Source organism: Lepidochelys olivacea, assembly GCF_965140295.1.
Source record: "Lepidochelys olivacea isolate rLepOli2 genome assembly, chromosome: 18".
Classification (NCBI taxonomy): domain Eukaryota; kingdom Metazoa; phylum Chordata; order Testudines; family Cheloniidae; genus Lepidochelys; species Lepidochelys olivacea.
In genome coordinates this window covers 13,738,509-13,766,088 of record NC_140428.1, presented here as the reverse complement: position 1 = coordinate 13,766,088, position 27,580 = coordinate 13,738,509, and the positions used below count along the sequence as shown (strand labels likewise).

Sequence of the window (27,580 nt, the reverse complement as noted above, 5' to 3'; positions counted from 1 at the left end):
GGAAGTGGCTAGGCATTCCGTGAACCAGTCCGGCACGGTTCCAGCTCAAAGAGCTGACTTTAGAGATGGGCAGTAGCAACAATCAAGACTGAGGGAGGATGAAAGTTACAAGAATATTACGTGGCTACGTAAACTGGGTGTGCACGTGTTGGAGCATGTTTCTGGGTGTGGGGGTGCTTTGGGTTGTGGATCTGAGCACGGGAAGTGAGAGCTGGAGAGGCTGGGTTGGAGGAGGGAGGACGGGTGTGAGGGATGGGCAATGGGAAGGTGGCGGTGACCAGCAGCATGAATGCAGGTAGTGGGGTGAGCCAAGGCAGGGAGGTAAAATCAGCTGAGGGGCAGTGGAACGGATTAAAGCAAATGGCAGGTGGGTCCGTCGTGTGGGCCCCAGGCAGCTGCCAGGTGGTCGGGTCCCACAGTGAAGGGAGAGGGTGAGTGGCAATGAAAATGCTCCTCTGATACCCGGCTGCAGCTGTATCAGGGGCGTGGGGCTAACCAATTTAGTCTCTAAGGTGCCACAAGTACTCCTGTTCTTTTTGCGAATACAGACTAACACGGCTGTTACTCTGAAACCAGAAGGAATAAGGAATCCGGACATAACCCCCAATTTGCATCTTCCGCTCTAACCAAAGGACAAAGGGACTGGATCAGCCAGTAGAGGGCAGTAGTAAGCCACAAAAAGCATCCTAGCACAGTCCACAGATCTTTCTCTTCCGCATGAAGGGGGTAAGACAGGAATGCAATGGGCCCGATGCTCTTCTCCCACGGCTGTACGTCAGGATTGACCCTACTGGAAATCAAAGGAGCTGAATCTGTGTGAAAACAGACAGAGGAGCAATAGGCCCAATGCACTTACTGTTTATTATCTGCACCGACGTATAGATGAATAAGCTTTCGGAAGAGTTTATCCAAAGTGGATATTGCTCTGCCGTTCGGACTGTGACGGCACTGGCTAGCTCTTAAATAGCTCATTCAGACGCACGCTGGGTGACAAAAATGCTGCATGTTTAATTCTGCCCTTTCTTCACATCCTCCACTGTGATCTTTTTTAAAAAAAAAAATGGTCTGATGGTTCCCTTGGCTCCCTCATAGTCTTTACCTCGACCTGCAACACAGGTGAAAGCTATGAACGGCTTTGTCTTCACTAGGATATTGTGTCATAACAACAGTCATGTTGTGTCAGACCAGTGGTCCATCTAGCCCAGTATCCGGTCTCTAACAAGGGCTAGTACCAGGCCTTCAGGGGCAGTGTATAGAACAAACAGGGCAATTTTGGAGGGATCCAGCCCGTCTTCCCCTCCCATCTTCTGGCAGTCAGAAGCTAAAGGTCATCCCAAGCACAGGGTTGCATCCCTGACCACTTGCCTAATCCTCATTGCTGGACCTTTCCTAATGATGTCATGATATTTTTCTTATGTTGTATCCCTTTCCTAATCGTTAATGCTAACATTCTGTTAGCTCGTTTTGCTGCTATGCATTGAGCTGAAGTTTTCAGAGAAATCTCCACAGTGACTCTATGATTTTTTTCTTGAATGGTAACCGCTAATTAAGTTATCGTGTGTTAGCCACAGGAGGGTAAGAACACACACGTTGTTTTGCCCTCGCAAAGAGATTTTACAAGGAGCTTAAGGGTATGACTACAGAGTATGCTACGCCCAGATTGACTCAGTATCTATTGCCCCGCCGTAAGAGTTCACTGAGTATGTAAAACCTATATGCTCCGTGCATCTTACTGTGAACTCTTGAACTTTACATAACACAGGATGGTGGTCAACTTCCAGGTGGCCAGAACTTTACTGTCCAGTCAGGTGTTTTCTCCAAACTCAGGACATCTGGCCCTTGATGTACTCTGTGAGAAATATTACCATGCCAGGTCTGAAAGTTGAATGGTTGGAGTGGAAGTGATGAAAAGTTACTTTTCACCCTCCAAATGGAAAAAGCTACAGCCCTGCATGCCCCTTGACGTCTTGTAATTCAACAAGGTGTGGTTGTGAGGAGGCCCCTGTGCTTAAGTACTCAAATAACTTCTTTAAAGCGGTGGCTCTCAACTTTTCCAGATGACTGTGCCCCTTTCAGGAGTCTGATTTGTCTTGTGTACCCCAAGTTTCACTATACTTAACGAGTTGCTTACAAAATCAGACCAGCACCCTACTCCTGAAAAAAGTGCGGACTTTCTCATTTTTACCCTACAATTCTAAAATAAATCAACTGGAATATAAATACTGTACTTACATTTCAGAGTATGGCATATAGAGCAGTATGAAATTTTAGTTGGCCCTAACTTCACTAGTGCTTTTTAATGTAGCCTGTTGTAAAATTAGGCAAATCTCTAGGTGAGTTGATGTCCCCCTGGAAGACCTTTGCGTACCCCCAGGGATCCGCGTACCCTTGGTTGCCTTAAATAACAAACCAACAAAAAAAAAGAAAAGAAAAGAAAACTTACATGGAAAGTTGCAGCTCCCCCAGGTAATGGGGAGAGGAGCGAGCCCGAGAAGACAGGTTCAGCTTTCACTACTCTCCCTAACTTGTAGCTTTTCCTTTCTGTAGCAGAAGTGGGACCCTGTGCTTAAAGCTGGAGTTAGCTTTTTTCAACAAAATATGTAGTTTCATCAAAGTCAATCCAGGGAGGAGGGAGAGAGAGACTGTAGCCTGGTGGCTAGGTCCCGGGCTTGGAATGTGGGAGACCCTGGTTTACTCCCTGAATCAGAGTGAGGTGAGATTAAAACCATCTGCTTTGAATGAGCCGAACAGGGACTTGACTTCTGCATCCCAGCTCGGTGCCTTCCCCATTGCCTGCCTTCCTTCAAAATCTTGAAAGTTGCCATGCGAGGGAATTGTCGTCCTCCAGTCAGCTGTCGTTAAGGCACAGAACTGGGATACTAGACTATTCTGTTCCTGGCTCTGCTACAGTCTTCCTGTGTGACCTTGGCCACGTCACTTAAATGTTCTGTGCCTCAGTTTCCCCAACTGTAAAACGGGGCTGCTAGTACTTCTCTGCTGCACAGATGAGGATAAATACATGATGATTGGGGGCCTTATAGGTTCCTAGGTAGCTATAATAAATTAGGTGACACACACATCTTTAAGGTTCTATATTTGATGAGCGGCAAGAAACAGTGGTGGGGATTACAGTCCCAGCAAACTGTCTGACTTGTGCGGCAGAGAAGGGGATGGGGTAGCTAGCAATTTCATATGCAGGTTAGTAATGGGTTTCTTTAGAAAGTATTGCTTTTATTGAAGTTACAAATTCAGTGGTGGGTGAAGTGAACCCCAGGAAACTGTATGTCACGTTCATCTTTAGGTCACCTCCTCTGAAAAAAAGCAGTGAGCTTTATTTCACGCCCTTTGCTCAGGGGATCATATTCCACCACTTGAAGGAGAAGGGTTTCCTGCGGACGTTGGTGCCGCAATGGATCTCCCCGGAGAGGGTGTGGTAGGAGAAAAAGTCATTGATGAAGGTGCAGGTCAGGCCCAGCGGCTCCAGCAGGGAACGAACGTTCTCTTCCAGGCAGCACTGCCCGTCGACGATCGGCCCAAATGGCTTCGGAATGCCCAGGTGTTTCCCCAAGACGATCATGTTCACCTGTAGCCAGGAGAGGAAAGAGCGGATGGGAGCACTGAATATACTGTTAGGCCAGCCAGACACCTTCCTTTGCGGATTTCACTGCAGTGTCTTCTGCATAACTCCAGCGTGACGACAAGAAAGAGCGCAGAGCCAAGTGTTGGGGGATACAGTGAGGACTCAGCCTACAAAACTACAGCGTGCAGCTAGATTCAAGCCACAAACCTCAGCTGCAGATCCAGCTCCAGGCACCCCAAAGTTTGGTGTGAGCGCCTCTGCTACTGAGAGTTTTTATTTATTTTTTTTAAACAAGGCGTCGTATATTGACTCCTCGTTATACAGACCCCGCACTGACGAGTCACACACAGAATCGGGAGCTTGCTGAATAGTTTTAAGCTGAGGATCTCAAAGTTGGGCCCCAGCTTAATGCTGAAATTCTCGTAGGCACTAGCTCCCTTTCCTGTTTGTGACTGGGAGAACACTTCCCTTCCCATGCGTGATTGTGCACGGCGGGAGAGAGGGTCCATGCCACAGCCCAACAGCCCCCTGGCACCTACCGCAATTGCCCTCCTGGCCAACGACAATAAGAAAATCAAGGCCGCTGAGCCGTTCTTAAATACTGTCTAGCAGCTGGAAATGGGAAGGAGCCAGAAACGTGTAATTTCTACAGTTCCTAACTGATGGGGGGGAGAACGTTTTGAGTCACATGGCCTTGCCTGAGCCAACTGGATTGTGTTTAGCCATCAAGTAGCAGATGCTGTCTCCATTCTTATAGAAAAGAGTGTACCGTTAATGGAAAGCGACTCCCATGGGTGTCCCTGGCCATGCTGCAACCAGGGTTAGCTAGTCTCTACTGAGGTCTCCTTGGCTATGCCTGCACTGCAGTAAAACACCCGTAGCGCCGAGTCTCAGAGCCTGGGTCACCTGACTCGGGCTGCAGGGCTAACATCACCAATGTATATGTTTGGGTTGGAGCCTGGGCTCCAAGACTCTCTCCCCTCGCAAGCCCAAATATTCAGCCCAAATGTCTCCACGACTATTTTATAGCCCGGTAGCCTGAACCACATATGCCCAAGTCCGCTGAGCCTGGCTAGCCACGGCCCTGCCTCGGCTCTGATTGCAGCGTAAATGTACCCTCCGGGTCTGACTACACCAGAGCGGGAGGTAGAATTTCCAGCTTGCGGAGACGTACCCGCGCTCGCACTGGTTGAGCTAGTGCACTAAAGATCGAAGTGTGGCTGAAATCCAAGGCACGTGCTCGGGGTGGCTGCCCCGTCCTGCTTCTATTTTTTAGCAGGTTGGCTCAATCAGAACTAGCGTGGGTACGTCCTTCTAGCTCCAGCGTGGACGTGCCCTGCGTGGCAGAAGAGAATGATTTTGCTCCTCTGCACAGACAGGAGGCAATGCTGCCCAGGCAAACTGTAACGCACCGTTTTAGGATCCATTTTTATTTTTGGCTATTTTTAATTATGAATCACCGATTATCATGGTGGTGCCTGGGGGCTAAGATCAGGACCCCCCCTATGCTGGGTGCTGTCTGAACACAGCCCCTACCCTGAAGTACACCTGACAAAGGGCCTGACCTGAAGTCAATGGAAAGGTTCCCCCGACTTTAATTGAGCTTTGGAGTGGGCCCAGAAGGCAGACCAGGCACCTAAAGGAGGCAGCATTGTCTAGTGGAAAAAGCAACTATACTGAGACTCAAGAGACCTGGCTTCTATCCCCTGCTCTACCCTTCACTTGCTTAGTCTCTTCCCCACTCTGTGTCTCTTCCCCAAGTCTGTGTCTTAGATTTCCCCATCTGTAAAGTGGGTGTAATGAGACTGGCCTCCTTTGTAAAGTGCTTTACAATCTATTGATGAAACGCACTAGGTACTGTTAATTAAAGCAGCATTGCCAACCCCAAGATGAGTCTGCATATGCAATCCCCTCATCCGCCCCAGCCCCCTAAGACCCCAAATCCCATCACACTGGATTAAAAATCATGTAATTTTTTGCAATAATAAATGTTTACTCTTTTGGATTTGCCTTTGGCTTCCAAGCCATTAGGGGACTTCACATTTTCAGCTTTCCTTCACAATCATGAGGGTTACAAAGTGAAAAAGCAGAGATTCTCTTGCATTCACTTGACTCCAGTAGTTGGCACTTTATGGAAAAACAGCTGCCCCAGAAGAGACCGTGCTACTCGCAATAAAATCGTGAAAGTCAGCAACAGTGATCCTAATAAAACTGCAAGAGTTGACAACGCTGTGAAGGAGGCTGGACTCTGAATGGGCTGTCTGAGGAGGAGGACTGGTCACGAAGATTAGCCTTGTACTCAGCAAGGTTTGAATGTTTTCAGCGAAACCCAGTCCCCAGAGAAGAATCCAATAGAACGGGATGAAATTTTTCAGGTGAAACTGTTTTTCTGGTGAAAAATGCAGATTTGGCAACACTGAAATTTTTGTGACTTGAGGTTGGTTTGGCCAAATTGGAGAAACAAAACAAAAGTCTGGAGAAACCCTGTGTTTTGTGTTGACATTTTTGAAATGTTTTGATTTTTTTTCAGTTCAAAGGGACTTTTTGTTGCAAGATTTCCTTTAGTTTTGGGTTTTTAAATCAGAACTATTTAAAAATAGTCCAAACTGAAACACTTCATCTGAACCAAAACCTACTTTTTAACCCCTAGAATTGCAAGAAAATGGGAGAGACCCTTGTTCCTACGGCTCTTACCATGTCTGGGAAAAAAGCAGTGGCTTCCTTGTTGATTACGGTGAAGAGCTGGGGGAGGTCAATGATGTCTTTCTCGCTCAGGCCCAGCTCGCGTTTCAGGATGTCTCTGTTCCAGTCGATGCAGCTCTGGGGAGGAAGGACAAGGTCACAAAACCCTTCCTCCTACAGGCAGCCCTGGGAGGAGCAGTTTGGAGAGGCAGCGTTTTTGCTGTCTGTTCAGTAAGAGACAACGTGGGAAGTAAATTGGGAATTGAAATGGAGAAAGAACCTCGCCTGGAGGGCCGGTGGTGGCGGCATGTGAAACCCAATACCCAGCCATGAACCCAACTCTCCCCTTGCTAGGGTCTTATATCAGAGCTGAGATAAATCGAGGCAAAGTCTTCCCCGGCTATTTCACTGGTTCTCCGGCTCCACTGTGAATCTGGACACACTCGGCGCTTCCTATGCTCTCTCTCACCTGTCCCAAGGGTTGCAGTGCAGTAGCCCTGACCTGCTTATTGTCGGGACACAGCCATTTCTTCCATTTTGGCCACAAAGCCACCTCCTCTTCCCTTCATACATGACCCATGTTTACTCAGTACTTCATCCCCTTTGAGCTAGACCATGGCCCGTTGTGAGTAAAAACAGGACAGTCTGAGTGCAAGAATCTCAAAAAATGTCAGATTTTCTTAGTAGTGGCAAAATCCTATTTTCAATGTGGCTGTATGTATTTTGAGCAGCCCCCTTACACCAGCCTCTCTAGGCCACGTCTCCAATCTGCCACAAACTGCTTCCAACCAGACATTTTCAGTAAGGTTCTCACGTGCAACAGTGATTGGTTCTTACACCGGCACCTAGATGGACAGAAGGTGGGTCAACTGGGTTACCAGAGTCCTGCATCCAATATCGCCGAGTTATTGCTTTGTCTCCTGTCCCTACCTGAACGTAGTCGTTCTCCCACCTCAGGGTTTCATTGGCCAGAATCTCATCTATTGTTGTTGTGGTGACTGTCTCTAACTCTGCAAGAAGAAAGAAATTTAAGAGACGAATGAAAATTCATGTGCTAAGCAGGGATGTACATGTGACCTACGTGCATATGTAGATCTAAGAGCCTCATTTCAGCTGGTCAGAAAATGGTGTGTTTTTCCCCAGGGGAAGTTGTGACAAAAAACAAAGCAAGTGTCATTTATGTCAACATTTTCCATGGAAAATTTGAATACTAAAAAATTTAAAACTCAAAAAAAATATGCTGCTGTCATGCCTCATGGTGATTGTAATTCGGCTGCCTCAAACTCGCATTCTCCTCAACAGATTAGGTACCTTGGTAGGACTACATGTCCCATGATGCACTACAGTCTCCCCTCTTGGAGAGGGGAGGCGGTGCATCATGGGAAACCCTGGCCATGGTGTAGCATGGGAGATGTAGCTTATTCCAGGAGCCTAGTCTATAGAGAAGATTTGGACATGAGGCACCACGCAACACAACCAAATAGAAATTTTACCTTTTGGGGAGAGGCGGGGGGGAAATGAAAAATCAAAAGTATTCCATGGATAAACTTTTTCCTCGACAAAATTTCTTGTAATTGAAGACTTTCTGTTAAAACAGTTTTGACAGGAAGTTTTTGAGCAGCTCTTTGCTGAGCTGTCCTGTGCCCGTAGAACAGCTTGTTGAGGCAGGCCTGTTCACCACAGACGGAAACTTCCGGATGGTTTGTTCTAATGTGTGAAGTGGTGCAGGAGAGAGAAAAAAGATGAGCTATCCTACCTTCAAACATCCTGGCTTCTCCATAGCCCTCTTCCTGCTTCTCTTTGAAGAACTTGTAACAGGCACTGGGGCTGGCTAAGAGCAGCCGAAAACCCTGACAACAGACAAACCGGTTCATTGACAGATCTTTGCCATTCAATCACATTTCACATTACAAATCCTCTGCCCAGTGGGTTCAGTCTACAAGGAACGGTTGCAATAGTCTGGATCAACAGGTGTGGTACCCACGCTCATTACACCCTCCCTGGAGCAATCAGTTTTCTGGAGTGAGGTAAATTCAGCTTGAAAAGAGGGATCTTGCAGAGGAGAGTTCCACATGTTTTGACCTCCCTAAAATGTTCAGGTGTCTAAAAAGCAGACGGCAGTGCTGGAGCAGACATATGCTCTGGGGGTTTGAGGTCTCACCCAGTGAGCAGTATGCGTCTGCCCAAGGCCAGTCCGAGACGTCTCACCCAGTGTGTGGTACCTGTCTGCCCGGGGCTGGTCCCAGATGTCTCACCCAGTGTGCGGTACCCATCTGCCCTTGGCTGGTCCGAGACCTCTTGCCCAGTGTGCGGTACCCATTTGCCCTGGGCTGGTCCAAGACCTCTTGCCCAGTGTGCGGTACCCATTTGCCCTGGGCTGGTCTGAGACCTCTCACCCAGCGTATGGTACCTGTCTGCCCGGGGCTGGGACAAAGCTCAGGAATTCATCCACGTGACCCACAAACAACCAGTCAGAGTAGAGCTCCACAGGGGCCTGCACTTTCTGGGCATAGAGGAAGTCCCTGACGGCCCTTGTCATCCTCCTGCCGCCAACCCTAGAGGCCAAAGGGAAGCAAGAGAAGAGCCAGACACATTCTTCAGTTAATAGCAGAATGGGGATGCAAGGTGGACAGGGCCAAATTAAGGCATAACAGTTACAGGCTCATGGCTAGGCCCCCCGCCCCGGGAGTCAGATGAAAGTAAATTTCTAAGCCCTCATGGCTGCAGAGGAAAGCTTGAAAACATGACGTGAGTGGAACTCATGCAGGGACGTCTGCCTGAGTTTGCAGAGAACCTGAAACGACTGCTCTGAAAAGACCAGCCGTGTGCATCTCAGGGAGGAGCTAACCCCATGACTCACTGATCTGGGGGCCCCACCCAGCCAGTGGCCCTGGGTGTGGCAAGAGGAGAAGAGAGCAATAGTTCTGGCCTAGTCACATACCCAACAGCTCCTGGGGTAAGTACTGGGGTGGGGTAGGGGAGGTAGTCAGGAGACAGCTACTCTTTCTCCTGCCTCTGTGGGAGGGCAGAGCAGGCCACCCTCAATCCAAGCAGGAAGCAACACCATGAAATGGAGATGGGGCACGGGCCCCCTTGTCATGACATGCCTGTTACCCCAGATTCCCTTCATCTAGCACTAAAGGCTGATAAACTCTAGATCAGTGGTAGGCGTGTAATTGCTAACCTGACCGCCCCATGCAAAGTGTAAATACTACTTCGTGGCTTACGTAATACGTTGCCAGGAAGCTGAGGCCAACAACTTGAATCATCCTGAAATCGTCTCAACTGCAACTTGTCTAATGTGCGCCTAGAATCCGCCTCGATTAGGCCAGGGTTCCTGGTGATGCTGCTTTATTTGGCCGCTTCCGCCAAGGGCTTGCAGCCTGTCTTTTCATTAGCTACGTCTGTGCAGCGCTCAGCACGAGGCCCCGATCCCCGATGACTTAATCCCTAGCTGTGCCTAATCTTGCCTTAGCGCAGGGGGATGGACTAGATGACCTTGGAGGTCCCTTCCAGCCCTGCATGTCTATGGTTCTACCACCGTCGTATGCAGTGTCGTTGTAGCCGTGTTGGTTTCTGGATATTAGAGCGACAAGGTGGGTGAAGTAATGTCTTTTATCTCTTCCTCAAGCCCTGTGTAAGGTCGAAAGCATCTCTCTCTCCCTGGGGAACCCACCATGGCCCTCGGTGGACTGTTCTAATGGTTAATGACTCTCACATTAAACGTGCCCCTCGTTCCCAGGCTGTGGCAGCCGTGGCACCTCCGATGCAAAATCACACAGAAAATACCGAGGCCAAATATAGAGCAAAGCTTGTTTTTCAAGTGATCCCACATCTCAACCTGGCCAGATCATGGGCTTCTATCACTGCAGAAGCCTGGACATAATTATTGCTTGGCCCCACGCTGATTAGCTCATCAGATGGTAGCTTTATTGGGTACAGGTTGCAGGACATTAGGCATCAAATAAGGGATGTCCACTAAACTGGAAACCCAGTGGTTAAAATACTTGGAAGTCCCTCTGATGCGGGGCATGTCATGAGGTACTTCTGGAAGCTCTTTGGGGCAGAGACCAGCTTTTTGTTCTTGGTTTGTACAGCACCTAGCACCTTGGGATCCTGGCCCAAGACTGGGGCTTCTGCATCCTACCACAATGCAAATAATAAATGATAAGCCTAATTTGTAGGTGCTCCATCAATGTAAGACTGTTCTGTGATGAATTAAGTGAAGGACTGCAGCAGTAGGCATGGAGAAATTCACTGGTTATGGCTGCCGACTGTCTGCATATGAACAAGCAATTCAGTAGTTAAATGTCTGTCTTGTTGTGGGATGGGAGTAGGTTGTACCCCTTTCTCTGGGTGTCTATCTCCAGGGCTGCCACTTTCCCTATTGCCATGCTTCCCTTCATCCTCTGCTCCCCTGGCACTGATATTCCACGGATGCATCTGGAAAGCTTGTAGCACTTGCAACTTTGTCTTATTGCCACATCTACTCCTATTGAGCTCAGCTGGGAGGAGATGCTGGTCTATTCTCCCTAGGCACATGCTGTCCCGAACCATGCTCATGCCTCTCACCTGGGGAAGCTGCTGCCAATGAGGATCCTTCCCAGTGGATACTCCTTCCCTTTGACGGTCACTGGAGGGCTGACTTCCAGGTTCCCAAAAGAGTCGAGGCTGGAGACTCTTTCGTTATAAGGTTCTCGGGTCACGTAGCCAAAATCGGGGCCCTTCCAGGGAATAAGATGACAATGAAGTTGAGAGCAATGAATTGCTTAACGCGGACAAAGTGAGGCCCAGGCCTTAAATGGACATGCTACACAAGATACACTGCACCCTGCTGCAATTGAAGCAGTTAAAGTCGCCGCCTCACGGGGCTGGTGTTGGTGCTAAAAGCTCTGTCTGGAGTGGCCAAACAAAGAGGCACCATGGTCCAGGGGACCAGGTACAGCATGGCAAGTCAAACCTACATTATTCTATTCCCAGCTCTGCCACCAACTCCCTGTAAGACCTTGGTTGAGTCACTTTGCCTCTCAGTGCTTCAGTTTCCCAATATGTAAAATGAAGGCATGCTCCCCTCACCCTTTGCAAACGACTTGAGGTCTGTGGGTGGAAAACCCTACAGAAGCCTATGCTTAGTATTGTGAAAGTAGAATGAATTATATTGAAATTATAATTCTTTAAAGAAATGCTACTTGAAGGGTTTGTTGAAATATAGTTGTCAGGAAGAGAAACATTAAGGAGTGTGAGACAATGGGTCCTCAGACTAATTAGCTTAGAGCTCCTACTGAAAACCGTCAGGCATCGGACATAGTGCTGGCAGCAAAAGGAGGGACTTGTGCTCTCATTGGAAAAGACTGCTGTGTGTATATACCAGACAACACCAATGAGGTAATAGATCGTGCTAGCCACTTAGAACAAATCGCATATCTTCCCCACGAAGAGCCAAGTTCTTTATGGAAGTGGCTAAGTAACCTTTTCAATTTCTCTGGCATAGGAAACTGGTTGTTTCAGGGAGCCCTAACTCTCCTGTTTGGAATCCTAATAATTTTTGTATGTTTTCAGTTACTTTCCTGTTGTATCCAAAATTGTGTCAGGCATGCTACACAGATAGCTGCCCCAAACCAGAGTGCTAATTTGATGATTTTAAATATCACTGATGAACAAAGAGATAAAGAACGCTTGATATTTGGAACCCAGTCATTGCTGGTCATTGCGTAGCTTGACCAAAAGGAGGGATTGTGAAAGTAGAATGAATTATATTGAAATTATAATTCATTAAAGAAATGCTACTTGAAGGGTTTGTTGAAATATAGTTGTCAGGAAGAGAAACATCAAGGAGGGTGAGACAATGGGTCCTCAAACTAATTAACTTAGAGCTCCTACTGACCTAGAAGATTGGTAAATGTTAGTATGCAAATAAGATATGTATGTATATTTGTCAGTTTCTGCTTCCTTTTGTCTTTTATGTTAAATTGTCTTTGGCTTATTTGTATAAATAAGTTAGCTTGAGCCTCAGAGGGGGACTCACATATCTGGGTGCATTGGCAAAGCGCTTTGCTAATAAACAGAGTGGTCTGACAAATTATGTGAGTCCTGAATCTGACTTTGACAGTATTTTGAATACAAGTTAACAGGGCTGCACATCTGGCTGTGAAGAACAGAATCTGAGTCGGTCCTACAGCCCTCCAAGGAGTCAGAATCTCATCGCAGAGGCACGGAGCTGGACGGAAACCAGATTTTCTATTTCACCAAAAATAAGACACGTCAACATTTTCTGCTAAATGAAACGACCCCAAAAAGTTTGTTTTGGGTCGATCAAAACATTTTGATAAAATCACAACATTTCATGTCGATTTTTGAACTTTAAATAAAAATTATATAAAAAAGCCCAATGAATTTAGTCTTGAAAAATTCTTTCGGAATGAAAAATCCAAATGTTCCATTCTGAAATACACTTCATTCCATTTTTTAAATTAAATTTAGTCAAAATCGATGCATTTTTCAAAATGTCTCAATAGCTGAAAACTGCAATTTCTATCCAAAAAACCCAAAGCCTTTTAACACAAACTTTCCAACGAGCTGGTGTTAAATTGAGGGCTGGCACCGCTAGACAGCGTCACATACCAAAATGCTCTTAAAAGGGAAGTCCTGCAGCTCTTGGTCCCTGGGTGAGTCGAAGACCACGGGAAACGTTTTATGGGGAGCCTGCACATAGCCAAACTCCATCTCGTCCTGTTAGAGGGGACAAAGAGAATGGCAAATAAACAGCCAGCCAATACGGGGCTTGAACCAGAACCTGCAGAAGTGATTGCTGTTGATTTGGATGGGCTTTGGATCAAGCCCACACGGGATTGCGGTTGTACCGTTGCTGAACAGATGCAGGCAGGTTCTTCGTTTCGACCCAGCCTGTTCTTGGAGCTACATCTTTAGAGTGTTAGCTCCACTCCTCCAGCTTTGAACCTCGCTGGTTTCATCCAGGGACCCTTGTGATGCAGCAGGACGTGACTGAGCTTTGTGGCCCGCTTCCCCCGCTGCTCTGCACTGAGTGACTGACTGCCGCATAACAAGGGCACAAAACGCCACCTGGCAGCCGTCAATGACTCTGCAAGGCAGCAGAGACGCAGGCCCCGTGCATTTGGCTTTCCCGTTCCCGGTGGTATGACCTGGATCCAGCGGTCGCTGCGGTTCTCCACCTCCGGGCAGATGGTCAGCTTGCAGTGGGCTTTCCTGGCGAGTTCGCTCACGGCTTCCACAAAGTCGGCGTTGTCGCTCACACTGGGAATGAAAGGGGGGAGGAGAGTGAGGCCTAAACTAGGGGACAGACAGACACCTTCCCGCCAGCCCAAAAAAAACCCGTCATTGGGGAGATCCCAGCAGGTCCAGGTCAAACAACAGTGGGGAATGGATTGGCCAACCATTATTTATCCAACAGGGGATTTGGTATGTTAACGAGGTGCTAATTGGCTTGGTGCCTGAGAGTAGCCAAGCCCCTTTCCTGGGTATCAAGAGAGAATTTTTCACCCATCAGTCTCACTGCCACCACTTGGGGCTTTTGGCCCAGGTGTTCTTGCCCTCCCATGGCACAAAGGTGTGTTGATGGAAATGGTCCAGGCTATAATCAAGTGATTCCAGGCATGATGGGTCCAGGGACAGTTGTAAGGTCTCCACAATCTGACTTCATGTGCCTAAAGAGGCCCATACTAGTATGGGTCTTTGGGGGTGGCCTCTTCCAATCTGGCTTGCTCTTAAATCCCAGTTAGGCCCTTGGGGCTTGATCCAAAGCCCATTGAAGTCAACGGGGCTATGCACGTGTGTGATGTTATGCGTGTGCTGAAGGGCTGCGCTGGACCAGGAGCAGAGGGCTCAGCACCTCGCAGGATCAAGCCCCTGGGTAGAAAATGACAGCTCAGCCCATTTTCCCAGGGCAATTGACCCATCCTGCCCTCACCTGCAGACAAAGACCTCCAGAGGCCGCTGAGTGTTGGGGGTCATTATCCAGGGAGCCATGTGGAAAACCACCGTGTCTGTGAAAATCGGGGTCTCGGGAAGATTCTATGGGGGGAAAAAAAACAAGGGGTGATTGATGGATCTTAGTCCAACTTCAAAGATCTCTCTGGAGCAGGGGGGAGATCCCTGCTTGCATGTGGCCTCTGCCATCTCTGCTACGTCATCCCCACAGGATCTGGAGGGCAGTGATGCCTTTTATCATTCCCTTTGCTGCTCCCATGCATTTGGCCCTTTACCCCACTGTAATTCAAGCCTCTGCCTAGAAGGAAGGGGAAACTCAGGCCTGGCTCAAATGGCAGGAGACCTCGATATAGTTGCTATTGAAAAGCAGTTTCCTCCTGTTAAGTGTTTAGCATCAAAACCCTTGGCTCAGCTAGGGTAGCTCCTCATCCAGCCAGGACATTTTCGCCTTCTCCTACCAATGTTATGGCCCCCAGCATGGGTCAACCCAATGACCTTTGCTGCCGAAGCCTGCGACCACGTCAGCTAAAGAAGCAATTCCGTTAGCTGGCGGCAGTTGTAGGTAGTTATCCCGTAGTGAACCAGCTACTAGCTGTAGACTCACCACACTCTCTTTGCCAGCGTGTTTCATTAGTACCGAGGTGGTTGGCACAGCGATCTCCACAGCAGCAGTTACGGACCAAGCAGCCCATTGGGAAAGCATACCACTCACGTGGAGACCGCGCCCAGCCCTGCTGGTTTTAGGGGCCGTGGGATGTGTTATTCCGATACTGTTCCGTTTCCATCCCCTCTCCCCAAATCCTCCAACAAGCCTGCCTAGAAGCAGCTTTTCCTTTGGGTGGCCCACCAGAGACACCGATTCTGCAGAGGCTAATCCCGCAGGCTAGCAGCCAGTGGCCTGGCACCAGTGGCAGGACTCCAAAGCTGAACCACTCCATGACCAAAACGTCCAGCGCAGGGGAGGGGGACACGAGCCCGTCAGTCCCCATGACTGGATCTCCTACACCCAGGCTGTGCGGTGCTCTGGCTTCCTCCGGTGGTGGTCATGCCACGTGCAGCAGTTGACAGGCCTGCCATGGCTGAACCTATGCTCCAGCATAGAGCTCAGGCTTTAAGATCAAGCGGGCCACGGCTCAGTCCTTGCTGCTGCTGAGCCACCAAGGGGCATGGTGGACTGGCAGCACCCCCGCTAGAGAAGCCGCTCTGCAGAGCTTTCGTTCTCTCCAGCCCAGATAGGCGCAGGCCAAGTGAGCGCAGCGGCTTACTGTACCTCAACTGGGGCGTCCAGCAGCGTGACATGGAAGGACACCAGCCCTGAGAAGTCAGCGTCCGGGAAGGCAAATCCCTCCACGTAGAAGGTGTCCTGTTCTTGTCCGCTGGGACGATCCACTATGTAGGAGAGCTCATCTGACCCCAGCACGTGCTCATACTGGTGGAGAACGTCATCACCTACGAATGTAGAGAAGTATAGTGATATGTCGGGGGAACCACACTGAGTACAATGGAGCTAGCAGAGGTAGCTCACCTGTTCCCAGCTCCTGGGGATCAAGCTTCCAGACATGACAGGAAGTGCATTGTTGGACGATTGGACTAGACCTTGCATGCTGTGTGTGTAGGGCCTTGTCTACATGGAGAATTAGCCCCAGCATTGTGGCTGCACCAGTGCAAACCCCTCATGGAGATGGGCGAAGCCATGATTTGCACCAGTGGACCAATTTCCTCGCAGGAGTTAAATCCACCAGTGTAAATTGCAGCCTACACTGATGCAAATACACCAATGCTAGCAACTGGGGCCAATTTTCATGATAGAAAAGACCAGAGCGAGTGGACTTAAAGTCTGATTACTTCAATCTCATGAGAGGTGCTTTACAGGCCTGGATGCGGTCTTGCTGGCTCTGCATCAATCTCTAGTTTGGACTGGAATTTACAAGAGGAAAGGCCGGGGGTTAGAGGTGATGTTACCCAAAGCCCTGAAAGCAGCTTCATAATCTTTTAGAGCTAGTCAGAGAGCATCCAGTCAATGGTAGCCTTGGGATTTCAGGTGTGAACCAGCCCCATCAGCTGCCCAATGTATTTGGTTGGATGAGTAGTTTTCAGGTGATGGATTTGAGAACCAAACATAGAACATAGGAGCCTAGCTAATGACAAACAGTGGGCAGTGCATTTCAGCTCTGAATTCATGAAACTTTCAGGATGGGTGAAGGGTTTCAAAAACATCTTAGAAGTCACTGAATGTTCACAATGAATAGTGTGACCCTACGAACAGCAAGACAGATTGGAGGGGTTTATTCACCATTGATTTGCTAACCTGCTATCTCCTCGCACTCCATTATTACAGCAGAATCCGGGGCAGCCCCAGTTTTGATCATTTTATCCATTTACACTGCACGGGGGTGCGGTTGCACCTAGGAGCTTACTGACAATATTTAAGAAGCATCACTTAAATATACCCATATTGGGTCCACCCAAGTAACTGATGCTCCCAGCTGCAGAGAGGCTAATCCCAGCTAATCTTAGCCCTGGTTTACACTATGAGTTTAGGTCGAATTTAGCAGCATTAGATCAATTTAACCCTGCACCCGTCGACACAACGAAGCCATTTTTGTCCACTTAATAGGTTCTTAAAATCGATTTCTGTACTCCTCCCTGATGAGGGGATTAGCGCTGAAATCGACATTGCTGGGTCAAATTTCAGGTAGTGTGGACACAATTCAATGGTATTGGCCTCCGGGAGCTATCCCAGAGTGCTCCATTGTGACCACTCTGGACAGCACTCTCAACTCGGATGCACTGGCCAGGTAGACAGGAAAAGCCCTGCAAACTTTTGAATTTCATTTCCTGTTTGGCCACCATGGCAAGCTGATCAGCACAGGTGACCATGCAGATCTCATCAGCAGAGGTGACCATGGAGTCCCAGAATCACAAAAGAGCTCCAGCATAGACCGAACAGGAGGTACTGGATCTGATCACTGTATGGGGAGACAAATCCGTGCTATCAGAACTCTGTTCCAAAAGACAAAATGCCAAAATATTTGAAAAAAATCTCCAAGGGCATGAAGGACAGAGGCAATCACAGGGACCCGCAGCAGTGCCGCGTGAAACTTAAGGAGCTCAGGCAAGCCTACCAAAAAACCAGAGAGGCAAACAGCTGCTCGGGGTCAGAGCCCCAGACATGCTGCTTCTATGATGAGCTGCATGCCATTCTAGGGGGTGCCCCTACAATTACCCCACACCTGTATGTGGATTCCTGCAAGGGAGTCTCAAGCAACAGGGATGAGGATTTTGGGGACAAGGAAGATGATGAGGAGGAGGAGGTTGAAGATAGTGCACACCAGGCAGCAGAGAAACTGTTCCCCCTGACAGCCAGGAACTGTTTATCACCCTGGAGCCAATACCTTCCCAACTCGGGCTCCCAGATCTTGAAGGCAGAGAAGGCACCTCTGGTGAGTGTACCTTTGTAAATATAACACACAGTTTAAAAGCAAGCGTGTTTAATGATTAATTTGCCCTGAAGACTTGCGATGCATTCATGGCCAGTACAGCTACTGGAAAAGTCTGTTAACATGTCTGGGGATGAAGCGGAAATCCTCCAGGGACATCTCAATGAAGCTCGCCTAGAGGTACTCCCAAAGCCTTTACAAAAAGTTTCTGGGAAGGGCAGCCTTATTGCATCCTCCACTTTACCACGGCAGGCCAGTAACACATAGTCTGGCATCATTGCATCAGAAAGCCTGGCAGCGTGTGGTCCCGGTGTTTACTGGCATTCAAGCAACATCTGTTCTTTATCTCTCTGTGTTATCCTCAGAAGAGTGATATCATTCATGGTCACCTGGTTGAAATAGGGGAATTTTATTAAGGGGACATTCAGAGGTGGCCGTTCCTGCTGGGCTGTTGCCTGTGGCTGAAAATAAATCATCCCCGCTGTTAGCCACGTGGTGGGGGGAGGGGTGAAGCGATCATCCCAGAGAATTGTGGGGGGGGAGGGGGTTAGTTGGGTTTGTGCTGCACGTTAACCTGAAAACATCAGCCCCTCCTTTTAAGTAGCCAGCGTGTCTTTCTCAATTTTACTCTCCCCTTTTTTCCTCCCGCAGCTGCAAATGTTTCAACGCTGCCACTAGCATCTCCGTCCCAGAGGCTAGCGCAGATAAGAAGGTGAAAAAAAATGCACTCGCAATGAAATGTTCTATGAGCTCATGCAGTCCTCCCAAACTGAAAGAGCCCAGCAGAATGCGTGGATGCAGACAACGGCAGAGTCCAGGACAGCACAAAATGAACATGAGGACAGATGGCTGGAGCAACAGGACAGGTGGCGGCAGCATGATGAAAGGAGGCAGGATGCAATGCTGAGGCTACTGGAGGATCACACTGATATGCTCCGGCGTATGGTTGAGGTGCAGGAAAGGCACAGACTGCCGCTGCAGCCCCTGTATAACCAACCACCCTCCTCCCCAAGTTCCATATCCTCCTCACCCAGATGCCCAAGAACGTGGGGGGGGGAGGCCTTCCAGGCACCCAACCACTCCACCCCAGAGGACTACCCAAGCAACAGAAGGCTGGCATTCAATAAGTTTTGAAGTGCAGTGTGGCCTTGTCCTTCCCTCCTCCCCCACACCACGTGGTGCTTCCCTCCCAGACTACCTTGGCAGTTATCCTCCCATTTGTGTGATGAATTAATAAAGAATGCATGAATTTGAAACAATGACTTTATTGCCTCTGCAAGCGGTGATTGAACAGGGGGAAGGGAGGGCGGATGGCTTACAGGGAAGTAGAGTGAACCAAGGGGGCGGGTTTTCATCAAGGAGAAACAAACAGAACTGTCACACCATAGCCTAGTCAGCCATGACACTGGTTTTCAAAGCTTCTCTGATGCTCAGCGTGCCCTCCTGTGCTCTTCTAACCGCCCTGGTGTCTGGCTGTGTGTAATCAGCAGCCAGGAGATTTGCCTCAACTTCCCACCTCACCATAAACGTCTCCCCCTTACTCTCACAAATATTGTGGAGCGCACAGCAAGCAGTAATAACAGTGGGAATATTGGTTTCACTGAGGTCTAACCAAGTCAGTAAACTGCGCCAGCGCACTTTTAAACGTCCAAATGCACCTTCTACCACCATTATGCACTTGCTCAGCCTATAGTTGAACAGCTCCTGACTACTGTCCAGGGTGCCTGTGTATGGCTTCATGAGCCATGGCATTAAGGGGTAGGTTGGGTCCCCAAGGATAACTATAGGCATCACAACGGTTATTTTCTGTTCTGGAAAGTAAGTCCCTTGCTGCAGCTGTTCATACAGACCAGAGTTCCTGAAGATGCGAACATCATGTACCTTTCCCGGCCATCCCACGTTGATGTTGGTGAAATGTCCCTTGTGATCCACCAGTGCTTGCAGCACCACTGAAAAGTACCCCTTGCGGTTTATGTACTGGCTGCCTTGGTGATCTGGTCCCAAGATAGGGATATGGGTTCCGTCTATCACCTCACCACGGTTAGGGAATCCCATTGCAGCAAAGCCATCCACTATAACCTGCACATTTCCCAGAGTCAGTACCCTTGATAGCAGCAGCTCAGTGATTGTGTTGGCTACTTGGATCACAGCAGCCCCCACAGTAGATTTGCCCACTCCAAATTGATTCCCGACTGACCGGTAGCTGTCTGGCATTGCAAGCTTCCAGAGGGCTATCACCACTCACTTGTGAACTGTGAGGGCTGCTCTCATCTTGGTATTCTTGCGCTTCAGGGCGGGCGAAAGCAAGTCAAAGTTCTGTGAAAGTGTCCTTACGCATGCGAAAGTTTCGCAGCCACTGGGAATCACCCCAGACCTGCAACACTATGCGGTCCCACCAGTCTGGTGGGAGTGTCCCGGGCCCAGAATCGGCGTTCCATGGCATGAGCCTGCCCCATTGCCACCAGGATGGCCAAAGTGCCGGGGCCTGTGCTTTGAGAGAAGTCTGTGTCCATGTCCTCATCACTCTTGTCACCGCGCTGCAGTCGCCTCCTTACCTGCTTTTGCAGGTTCTGGTTCTGCGTATGTACTGCATGATGGTGCACGAGGTGTTTACAATGCTCATAACAGCCGCGGTGATCTGAGCGGGCTCCATGCTTGCCATGGTATGGCGTCTGCAGGAAAGCAGAGTTGCAGGGGAAGCGGTGGTTGGATGACCAGTTTTGCAGATCTACTGCACCGTCTGCTGCCAGGACACAACAGCTGAGTGGGCTTCACGCTTGCCGTGGTGTGGCAAGACAAGAGCAGCTGAGCAGAGTTGCAGCAGATGACAACGGTCATATAGAGGACCTGCGAGACCACCAGGAGAGCAGAGTGGCAACGGAAGCGGTCGTTCGATGATGACAGTTTCCAGACCTACTGCACTGTCTGCTGAAAGCAGTATGGCGCCCGCATGGAAAAAAGGCGCGAAACGATTGTCTGCCGTTGCTTTCACGGAGGGAGGGGCGACTGATGACATGTACCCAAAACCACCCGCGACAATGTTTTTGCCCCATCAGGCATTGGGAGCTCAACCCAGAATTCCAATGGGCAGCAGAGACTGTGGGAACTGTGGGATAGCTACCCACAGTGCACTGCTCCGAAAGTCAACACTAGCCTTGGGACTGTGGACGCACTCCGCCGACTTAATGCGCTTAGTGGGGACGCACACAATCGACTGTATAAAATCGCTTTCTAAAAATTGACTTATAAATTCGACCTATTTCATAGTGTAGACATATCCTTAGTGTATGGCAAAGACTTTCAGAAAAAGGAGCCTGCATCCCTAAATCTACATTTGGACTCCTCCAGACGTGCTCTCGTTTTCAAAAGTGCTAAGCATCCAGCAGCTTTCATTGAAATCATCGGGCAGCTCGGCAGGTTTGAGAACCAGGCAGTCTTTTTCAGAGCCCAGGTGAGGCTCTAGGAGCCGTGATGGGGGGGCACTGACCAGAAGGGGGTGCATGAGGCCTGTGGACCCAATTGGCCCTTGTCCAGCGACACTGGCAGCAGGCATCACACATGGACAGGGGAGTTAAAAGGGGATGGCCCAGCTCAGTTTGGGGCTGACCAGGAAGGAGACAGAGCTCTAAGACCCACCCCGGTGAGGGAACCCTGGTTAGAGCCTGGAGTCTGGGACAGCTTGCGGATGGGACGGCTGGACCCAGGGAGACTGGTTTGAACACAGGCCCTAAACAGTGCCAAAGACTCATCGGCCAATCCTATTTTGAATTCTTATTTTTCTCTTATTTTGGGGACTTCAGTACCCGGAAGGGGTGGGACTTGAGCCTTCCTTAGCCAGCGGGCTAAAGCACGACTGCATCAGACACCACAAGAGGGGGAGACCCATACTTGGCGATCCAATGGCCAGGTAAGTTGGGCCACAAAGGGGCCTTGCACAGGCAAGTCCTGGCAAAGGACCCTAACATTCAGTTCTGGTTTGGAATTAGTTTGACCTACATTTGGCTCCATAAGCAGGCTTGGAAAGGTTCGATTTTTATCGGTAAAGGTCGATTTCACCGTACACATGCAAACCAACAACTAAATATTTTCACCGACAATAATTGAAATTTACAGATTGGCAAAGTGAGGAAAAATGCTACATAAGACTATATTAGAGTCAAACTCCAGGGATTTAGGCTTTTGAATTACGCTTGTTACAAATGGACTAGCGAACGGCTAGGAAAAACGGGTCAGCATTGTTGATTTTAAGGATATTTACTTTCTATATTGTGACCTGTGATGTTGAAAAATTTGTGGTTGAAAGGTTTATGAAGCTTTGACTCTTTGAGTCTCAGTGTCTGCTGTCACTCAGTAATTGTTTGACAGCCCCCCACTGCCACAATTCCCAGCCACTGTAAAAATGTAAATCAATATTATTGGTTGAAATTATAGAAATCAGATTCTGCCAAGCCTATGCTCTACACACATCAGCCTCAAGCACCAAACAGAATCGCCTTCTCTCGAACCCTCACCATGTCCTTGCAGAGTTTTTAAGAGTGAGGTAGGGCAGTCAAGTCAGTTACCTCTAACTCTCCCACAAACTGTGTCGTTCTTTGCCTGGAGCCCAGTACCACTTAGAAATGGGTGAAATTCTCTCTCTGCCTTTGAAAGCCATCAAAGGAATTGCTTCCACTCTGATCCTGCCAGCCAGCCACCCCGCTCATCCACGTACTTGAATTCCCCCTGCGCATCTGATGTTTGCTCCTCACTGACCCCCAGGAGCCCCATGGGACTCTCTGGATTTTCATTTCCCAAATTGGAAAAGAAGCAGAAGCAGTCAGTCTCCAGGTGCACTGCCCTGTCCCTCGAACACAGCACCTCTGTCCTTCCCCAGAAACTAGGTTTTAACATCCTTTAGGAGAGCCCAGCAGACACTCTGCATTTACTTGCTGCCCCTGTTCTGGAACTGGTCATGTCTCTCTGGGATGTCTGGTCTCAGTAACTTATTTGGGCAATACTCTCCTTTTCACTGCATTGGTAGCTGATATCACATCTTCACTTCCACTGCCCTAACCCCAGTGCACTAAACACTTATAATTCAGATCTTCCCCAAGTTAAGATACTGTTCCATAAAACAAACACCCACTGTGCTGGATCTACTTGGAGCAGGTCAGTAGCGGGCATGTGGTGGATCATGGGAACAGGTCAACAGAAGCATGTGTTGGATCTGGTGGAAGTGAGTCACTTCTTCCAGCTGGGGAAGACACTGGCAGGAGGGCACTTGCATGTTGGGAAGGGTGGGGCTCTGAGTGGCCCTGGAAGGAGGGTGGTGTTAGGGGTAGTTGGCAGAGCACACATTGGAGGCCCCCAGGTGTGAAGGCGCACAGAGACTCGGCAGCTGAATCACTTGTGGCACTTGCCTCAGCTGTGGGGCATCTGGCACACTAGCAGGGGTGGTGCCAGGACAAAAGCTGGCCCGGACATCCATAATGGGCAGCAGTGACACTTGATTACACTAGGATGTCGCACTGGAAGGATGTTAAGGTGGCACGGAGAAGTACTCAATAAAAAAGCAGAGAAGTGCAACAGTTAAGGTCAACCAGACACCCTTAACTCTGCCCGCTCCTGTATCATCATTGTGATACAGTACAATTACAGCACTGCACTCTGGCCATGAGCCTCCAGTGCTGCTCAGGAGTGCCCTGGAGTGCAAAGAGGGCCTGTGAGTTCCCCCAGTCCAGGGCTAGCCCACTGTTTCTCAAACAATACAATAGAAAACCCCAACTGTGCAAATATCCAGGCACAAGTTAAAGCACCTGAATAGGTCCACTTGAGTCAATGGAAGTACTCACTCGCTTAGAGCTGAGCCTGTGTGTAATAGGGTGGTCTGCCTCTTTAAGGGCTGGCGCCCTGGGATCCCCCCACCCTCAGCCCTGTTTGGGGATGGAGCAAACAGGGAGTGGGGTGAGCAGACCCAGCTGGGAAGTGGGCAGGAGATTCCTTGTCCTGTCCAGGCCTGAGCACTGCAGGAGGGATGCTGGCAGGCCCTGGAGTAGGAAGGAAGACAACAGGGGAAAAGCCACTGAAGCCTGCTTTGGCTGGCGGAATAGCTTTGTTTTGGTGTGCTGCGGGGTTTGTGCCTAAAGAATAAAACTGTGTCCTTCAGGAAGGGCCGGGCCAGCTTTGGGGCCTGTCGTTGGTCTTCCCTGAGCTGGGGAGCCAGGCCAGCAGCATGCCATGTGTGGAAGTATTTGCGAGACCGGGGTGAAAGGGTGGAGGTAAATGGACGTGGATGCAGAGAGCAGCCTTCCTGAGAGGGAACAGCTAGAGAACAGCTAATTGAAGGGCAGATTTAGAACTTGATCCCACCCCCCTTGAAGTCAGTGGCAAAGCTCCCACGGGCTTCACAGGGAGCAGGAGCAGGTCCTCGGATGGATTCAATATTCCAGCCAATTTTTACTACCAACTTCCACTTGCTGTGTAGCAGACTGTTGAAGTACCAGCTCCCACCATAATAGGTTATCATGGCATGCACGACTGCAGTGTAACACAGCGGCGCAAAGGCAGAGACAATTCTAGACACTCTCAGAATGCCTTGGCCAAGAGCTGTGATTCCAAGCCCGCAGCAGCCAGAAGGCCAGATACTCACCCCGAGCGTGGAAAACTCCCACTTTGTATGCGTCTGACACGGAAACGTGAAGAACCAGCTTGTGGTCATCAAAGATTGCATCAGGGCCTTGAGTTCTCAAGATCATACAGGACATGTCCTGAAGGTCTGAGGGTAAGAGGAGACCAAAAGAGAAAAGAGTGGGGCTTATTCAAGCAGCTGCTTTCAGATTTGGATCATCACGTCTCTGGAACCTAACGTTCAGCTACTGCCTATCAGCCTAGCCCCACCAATGTCACTGGATGTAGGCCAATGTACACCGGGGGAGGATCTGGTCCATAGTGCATGTGATCCCTCTACAGAAACTCAGGTAACGCTATGTCTGATAGGACCACTGTATATATATCTCAATTGTATCAAGAAGGGATGGGGAAACCACTTTTGGGCTGGTCCTAAAGGAGGAAGATGCAGCTCATTATGAAGCTATGAGGTTAGAGCATCGGAACACGGGACCCCTGTGCTTTGTCCACCCTATCGGTTTCCATTGTGTTCCTTTTTTCAGGTGTGGGTTAGGGAAGACTGTAAGCTCTATTGTCAATCCAGGTGTCTCTTGTTTAGCATTGGAGACTCAAAGATGACCCTCCAAAAATCAAAACTAAAAGTGGTTGGGTACCCAAGAGAGAGAAGGAGATATATGCCCCCTTGGCTATTCCGTTCAACAGGCTTATTTCCAAGAGACTTGCACCTTAAGGTTAGTAGTATCACAATGTAAAATAAACCCCCTGGATATCTTGAACATGTTCTTCCATAAGAGGCACCCAACATCTAGACTTCCCGAGAAAGTAGACCAGCTATGGTTTGAAAATTGGCCTAAGCTGGAGCTGTCTCACTGCCCAACCAGTAGTCTGGCAGTCACATGGCTCAGTTAGAGGGTTACACTTCTAATACAGCCACTTGGCAAACATTTTTGCAGATCTTATGGTATCACTGAGATCCCTTGGATGTGCCTGGAGCCGTGTTCGGAATAAGTGAGACATCCTGATAAGCGGCGGTTATAGTGGACGATCTGGGCATTTTCCAGAGTACATGTTTTACAGCTCTACTGGTAGCAATTCATGGATGGGGGCCATGAAAATCCAGGCCCAGCTCTGATGAGTGGAGCCCATGAACCGCTCCTTGGGTTAGTGCCCAGTGTTCATACTCTCACTACTCCCTTTTATATAGGTGTAGTTTCTTCTTAGGACTCAGCTAACATCTTGCATTCTGGCCTGACCTGGCTGGAATTTCAAACATTCTGCATCATCTGATTAATGCCCATTCCAAAAGCAGTGATCCATTCCCAGTCAGTACCTGCATACGATCGCACACAGAAATCCATGTTGTCCATATCCGAGGACTTTGGGTCATCCCTATCACAGTTCACTAGCAGGATAGCTCCTTGCCCATCTGGGCCCCACGTCCACTCTCTCTGCAGAGGCAAGACACAGACAGGCTTGGTACGGAAACGAGGAACAAGACCAGAGAGCTGGAACCCAATTCTTTTCACTACTACAGTAATAAAAGCCGAGAGGACAGGCATGTGACATAGCTGCTTCCTATTGCACTAGCCCCTATGGAAAGTGTTTCCCTCCCAGCTGTTCTCCATGTTACTCATTCCCAACTCAGAAATATATGAGCTTCCAGGTTCCAGCCACTCACACACATACACTGTTGTAAGGCAAGTGGTGTGGTTTGAGCATAGGACTGGGAGCCAGGGTCCTACTGATACAGCTGGGTGGAGGACTGTCTTCCCATCCCAGGAACATTTCTGAGAGATCAACAAATTTTGTGTCAATTGAAACACTTCAGTCATTTAGAAACATTTTGGTTACTATTTTTACTATAATTAGCTTGAATTTCTACATGAAACCCAGAAAACAAAACATGTTTTTATCTTGGAAATGTCAAAACCAAAGATTAACAATTTCCAAACTTCTCAGAGTTTTTTCCAAGTCAAAAAATTTGTCAAAACTGACCCTTTCCTGTGAAAAGTTTCTGTTTTGATGAACTGACATTTTCCAACAAAAAAAAATAAAATCACTTAGGGCTTGTCTACACAGGGACACTCAGGAAAATTAATCCAAATTAACTAAAGGTGTGAATTTTAAATCAATTAGTTAAATGCATTAAACCCCTTTGTGGAAGCTCTTCTCCAGAATTAAAGTAGCCTTAATTCAGTTTAATTAATTTCCAAAGTGAATTAATAAATTGAATTAAAGCCACTTTAATTCTGAATGAGCATGTTCACACAGGGGTTTAATGCCATTTAACTAATCCACTTGAACTTCACACCTTTAATTAATTCAGATTAATTTTCCTGAGCATCCCCATGTAGACAAACCCTTAATTAATGCTACTGTAGCTGGTGCTCTAGGCTGCAGACCACAGTACTAGATAAACCATGTCTCCTTTACACTTGATACTCTGCTGGGGAGCTCTGGGATGTTCAGCTCAGGATTTACTCAGCCTACTGGTCTCCCTTATTCCTTGGGTACAAAGATGAATCATTCTTACCATATCTGTTGTTTTCCTCTTCACCGCCCCACTGCGAGTTGTATCCGCATCCAGGGAGATGTCTGCAATGGCACAAGAGAAGAAGAGAACCCATCAGGCTGGAGGGCTCTGAGAATCAATGAACTGGACTCGACCATGTTCTAGCCAAGCTTGGGATCTTCAGTACCAAAAGCGGAGATAGAGGGGGATCCTTCGGTGGGTATGTGCCATTATAGGCTTCTTTAAAAGTGTGCAGCCCCCATAGCCTCAGGGCAAGACAAGGCCTGGACTGAACTGAACACAGCTCAATGGGGAGAGGAGTGAGCTACAAGGGAACCGGTCTCCATTACATGGGGCTCAGATCAGCTAGCCTGTCCCTCTAAGCAGGGCTGCTTGAAAATTTTCCATCAAAACTGTCTTTGACTAAATGAAAGTATTCATGAAAAGCATTTGCTTTCCACAGAACATTTTGATTTTTTTTTAGTTGAAAAACAGAACACCCAAAAACTGAAATATTTTGAAACTGTGGGAATGCTGCCATGGTGCCTTATTGGAGTTGTAGTCCAAGTGCCTCTTATCCCCATGATCCCCTGTGGTCCAGTCTCCTGGCTGAACTACATCTCCCAGGATGCACCATTGCCAGCGCCAGCCATAGTGCACCAGCCAAGGGGGAGACAGTGGTGCTTCTTGGGAGATGTAGTTTGACTGGGGATCCTAGCCTACAGAAGAGAATGGGAGCATAAGGCACCCAAACTATAACTCCCATGAGTCACTGTTGCAGCATTTCCAAATAGA

General features: G+C 48.7%; 1 protein-coding gene across 1 annotated transcript in view; it reads right to left on the bottom strand.

Moving 5' to 3' along the window:
• Positions 1-3,077: 3,077 nt before the first annotated feature.
• Positions 3,078-27,580, bottom strand: part of LOC311532695 (protein-arginine deiminase type-3-like) — a 42,586-nt gene continuing 18,083 nt past the window's right edge. The window contains exons 4-16 of the mRNA XM_084651384.1: positions 26,807-26,868; positions 25,604-25,721; positions 24,296-24,421; positions 15,498-15,676; positions 14,208-14,311; positions 13,423-13,534; positions 12,884-12,991; positions 10,835-10,986; positions 8,673-8,817; positions 8,019-8,112; positions 7,193-7,272; positions 6,275-6,400; positions 3,078-3,583 (exon numbers count right to left, since the gene is read on the bottom strand). Of these exons, the coding sequence (XP_084507510.1) occupies positions 3,350-3,583; positions 6,275-6,400; positions 7,193-7,272; positions 8,019-8,112; positions 8,673-8,817; positions 10,835-10,986; positions 12,884-12,991; positions 13,423-13,534; positions 14,208-14,311; positions 15,498-15,676; positions 24,296-24,421; positions 25,604-25,721; positions 26,807-26,868 (1,640 nt within the window). The 3' untranslated portion in view covers positions 3,078-3,349. The remainder of the gene's footprint in view (positions 3,584-6,274; positions 6,401-7,192; positions 7,273-8,018; positions 8,113-8,672; positions 8,818-10,834; positions 10,987-12,883; positions 12,992-13,422; positions 13,535-14,207; positions 14,312-15,497; positions 15,677-24,295; positions 24,422-25,603; positions 25,722-26,806; positions 26,869-27,580) is intronic.